Raw genomic sequence first — 3,876 nt, 5'->3', positions numbered from 1 at the left:
TGCAAGAATGTGGAAGTGTTGTATATGACATCACTTCCACATTCTTGTGTCACTCCAGCTTCAGAAGCTGATGGAGCAGATCTGTGCTTCAGATTCTTTTGGAGAGTCCTAGGCGACATTAGGGGTCTTGGAGAGCCCTGATGTCTCCATAAAAAAAAAACTATCACATAGGGGGTGATATTAGCTCCCATGTGATCGCAATAAAGTTTAGTGGAACAAAATTGTTTCCCCTCCATAAATTTAAAGTCACAAAAAAGTAATTTTAAAATCCCCACCCATACGTGAAAACGACAATTACGCCACACGTTACATATCACCGCAAACGTCACAGTGAGCGCAATCATTCTAGGGCCATCAATCACTGATAACACTAAACTGATGAGCGGTAAAAGCTTTTAAAGCATCACCTATGGCCAATTTTGGGTATGGTAGTTTTCTGCGATTTTGTGGGTGTGCGCAATTTTAAAGCTTGACATGTTTATATTTGACCAAAAAAAAAAACTGGGTAATAAATGTTTAACAATGTAAAAAAAAAAAATTCAAAATGCAGTAATTTTTCCTAATTATAGTAAAAAATAAACTAAATGATTAAATACCACCAAAAGAAAGCTATCACCTCCCCCCCCCCCCCCAAAAAAAATTGTATAAAATTAATTTCAGTACAGCATTGTATGACGGAATAAACGTCAGTCCAAGTACCGCTGAATACTGAAAAATGGCCTGGATGGGAGGGGGGGGTCTAAACACCAGGTCTTTAAGCAGTTAAGGAGAACAGCAGAAACTCCAAAAGTGTAGGCACTTGAGCAAGGCCATGAAGCTAGGTCAGGATTTTGTAGAGAAAACATGAACTGAGAAGTGCCTGTCAGGTCTTACAGGGCACCCTACCAGGTGGTACCTCTAGGTGGCTAGCTTAAATTCCCCACACTCCGTTTAGATATCTGTATTCAAGTACATATGTATATGTGCCTAAAGCAATAAAAACACAATTGTTGGTCATCAACATTTTTTATTAACATTACATCTCCATTATGGACTCCCAACACCTAGAAAGAGAGAAAGAAATGAATTAGGCCAGTTTCATTTAAATATGAAATTTTCAACAAATGCTAAACTACCCTTATTAAAGTACCTTTCAGCATCAATCTGGATAGGAGAACTCAGATCTCAAAAACAGATCTACGCTTATAACTAAATGAAGTAGGTTGTAGGTAACCCATCAGAAACTGCTAAGCTGCATTTGTGCCCCGCCCACCTTTAGGCTCCCCTTCCTCTTATTTTCAGCCTAATGCTCTGCAAGAAATCACTTCCTGTGCTGCTACACACTCTTCACGGTGTCTAGTGTCACTCTAGGACAGAACTGTTAAGGGCCACAACTCTGTGCTGCACAATTAACTGTTTGAACAATGCCATCAATTGCAATTCATCTTCATACAGCAAAATATTCATGTTTTGCTGCATGAAAAACAGATAAGTGTGAACACTCTAAATAAAAACCTCAACTAGGGCTGCTTACCTATTATTCCATCTATAGATGTCACACACTACTGTACAGGAGGTTCAGCAATCCACCAACACCAAAATGTTTAGTTGTCGTGGTCATCCTGAAACAAGGTAAAACAAGTTTAAAATGCCACTTTAAAAAAAAAAATAATATATCTAAGGGTGGGGCTTTTAGCATTTGGTTTATGGCTGGTTCTTTAAGTGGAACTCCAGGCAAACTGCTGACTAAACTGCCAAAAACACGTGAAGTCTCTTACTAGCCAAAGTAAAATAACTGAACATTAACTGAACAGTCAACCAATCTGATTGTATGCACCTTTATGACATTACAGCTAGATTACTCTACATCTATCGGGCCACCAGCCTAACATTTGAAAATGGTGATAGAGATTCATAAACCAGTTAAAAAGCATGGGGTGACATGGGAAGCTGCATTGCTGAACCAAACTAGTATCACCTACCTAGCTGTGCAGTGGCAGACTAAGTGTCGATAGCCTTAGGCAGGTTAAAGTCAACATATGCAGGTTTGCCTGGAGTTTTGTGGTAGGGGAGGGAAAAAATAGAAACTATTGAGTACTGGTAGCACCTGATAATACCCAGCAGGTTTTGGACAGACACTGGACTATTGTAGATAGAACCAGACTGTTGAATAGCCAAAGAATATTTGCCAATTATAAGATCACACCAGTACCGAGTTCAGTGAACAATCAAGTTTTATATGTATCACAGGCACAACATGAGCTTGAGGCATAGGTATGGACATGAGCAAAAGAGTTACCTCAACTACCAGACTAATTCCGCATATGAACTAGCCATGAGCAGCTTTCGACAGGCTCCACAGGATGCACAACACTTGACTTCTCCAAGGAAAATGCCGCTTCTGTACTTTAGTAGAGGATTCTTAGAAGGCAACAATCTTGTACTAACATTACTTTCACTAGCTAGTTATTAGAAATCTATGCTGTTTTGTATATTGTACAACTATACTATAACGCAGTTACATCAGAAGCTACAAATTCAGTGCAGGACAGCAGGTTGGACATGGCAAGTGCAGGCTAAGGAGCACAACTTGTCAGACCCAAATATCAGTTGAGCTGAAATTAAAGTAAACCCATCAAGATATGTGGAGGCTGCCATTTATGATCTACTTCTAAAGGGTTACCTGCCTGGTCATCAAGCTAACCCAATTCAGAACAAAACGTCATGAACAAGTATGCTGATCAATTGCCTGCACTAGCTGAATGTTTATTCTGAGTAAGCGACTCAAAAGGTATTGGTAGACAGGTAACCAGCATTTCAGAAAGCAGCAATGGCATCCTTAATGGTCCTCTAAGACCGTATTTTAAAACAGCAATATGCAAGTCTACTGCAAAAAAAGTGCACAAAAAAACAAACACATTTACTGTTAACATGTCAAATGCCCAATTCCACATTCACGTTATTGACAAGAGGGAAAGATTAGAACCTGTCAAGTTCTTGCTGTCCAAGACGTCTACTCACATCCCCTGAGTTGTGACAAAGGGACAAGTAGCAAAGGGGACATTAATGCAACAACTTGACAGAAACCTTTCCCACTACCATACCAAAAAAACTTGCAACAGATTTACAAAATCCACAGGTAGATGCATAAAATTAGTTATCTACAGTACTAGCTCATGAGCCATCTAAATTTATAAACTGTTGAGATTAAAGTGGCAGCCACAAAGCAAAAACTGCTCAGAAGCAATTCCAGATTCAGTGCCATGTATTATATCCGAGAGAGTACGAGTCAGGAAATGGATTCAGTCCTTGCTTAGAGGGAAAGTATAGTTTTATACATTTATTTTTTTGTTTAAGTGTAAAGTTTTTCATCTTTATGGTAAAGACAGTAAATGGCATATATAACGATGATATCCTGCTTGTGGATACAGACCTTAATAGTAGATCTTGGTTTAAAAACCTAAAACAGCTGAAGAACTCAAAGGGAGGGACACCTTGCTCCTCCGGGAGCGAGATTACTTCTAGATCTTCAGTCTGCAGGAGCATTCAGCAAATGCAGGGCTAGTAACCCCCACATGATCACAGTTAGGCACCCATTTTACATTTCAAAAGAAAAAAAGATTTAAATCTGTGTATAAACCTTTAAATTTGACAAACACTATAGTTTCCCTTTAATCACACTTTTGCCTTGACAGATTCACTTTGAAATATCCCAAAACAAGCTTAATAGGCTATAATGCACACAAAAAATAAAGATTGTACATGACAACCTTGTGTACTACCCCATTAAAAACTGTTTATGAACACATCAGAAAGATTCTTTCAAAGTTAAAGTTGCATGTTATAGGCATATTTGCTAAATCAGGATATTTTCCCCCACTTGCCAATATGCACTAT

The 3,876-nt window shown here is 38.7% G+C and overlaps 1 protein-coding gene across 1 annotated transcript in view; it reads right to left on the bottom strand.

Moving 5' to 3' along the window:
• Window positions 1–1,581: 1,581 nt before the first annotated feature.
• LOC108789497 (cold-inducible RNA-binding protein B-like) overlaps window positions 1,582–3,876 on the bottom strand; it is a 54,395-nt gene continuing 52,100 nt past the window's right edge. Inside the window, exon 6 of the mRNA XM_018559526.1 lies at window positions 1,582–1,601. Coding sequence (XP_018415028.1) covers window positions 1,597–1,601 — 5 coding nt within the window. The 3' untranslated portion in view covers window positions 1,582–1,596. The remainder of the gene's footprint in view (window positions 1,602–3,876) is intronic.

This window comes from Nanorana parkeri, unplaced genomic scaffold (genome assembly GCF_000935625.1).
Source record: "Nanorana parkeri isolate BGI_ZX_2015 unplaced genomic scaffold, ASM93562v1 scaffold401, whole genome shotgun sequence".
In the NCBI taxonomy this organism is placed as follows: domain Eukaryota; kingdom Metazoa; phylum Chordata; class Amphibia; order Anura; family Dicroglossidae; genus Nanorana; species Nanorana parkeri.
Note: the sequence above shows the minus strand (reverse complement) of the source record. Positions and strands in the feature narration are given on the sequence as shown.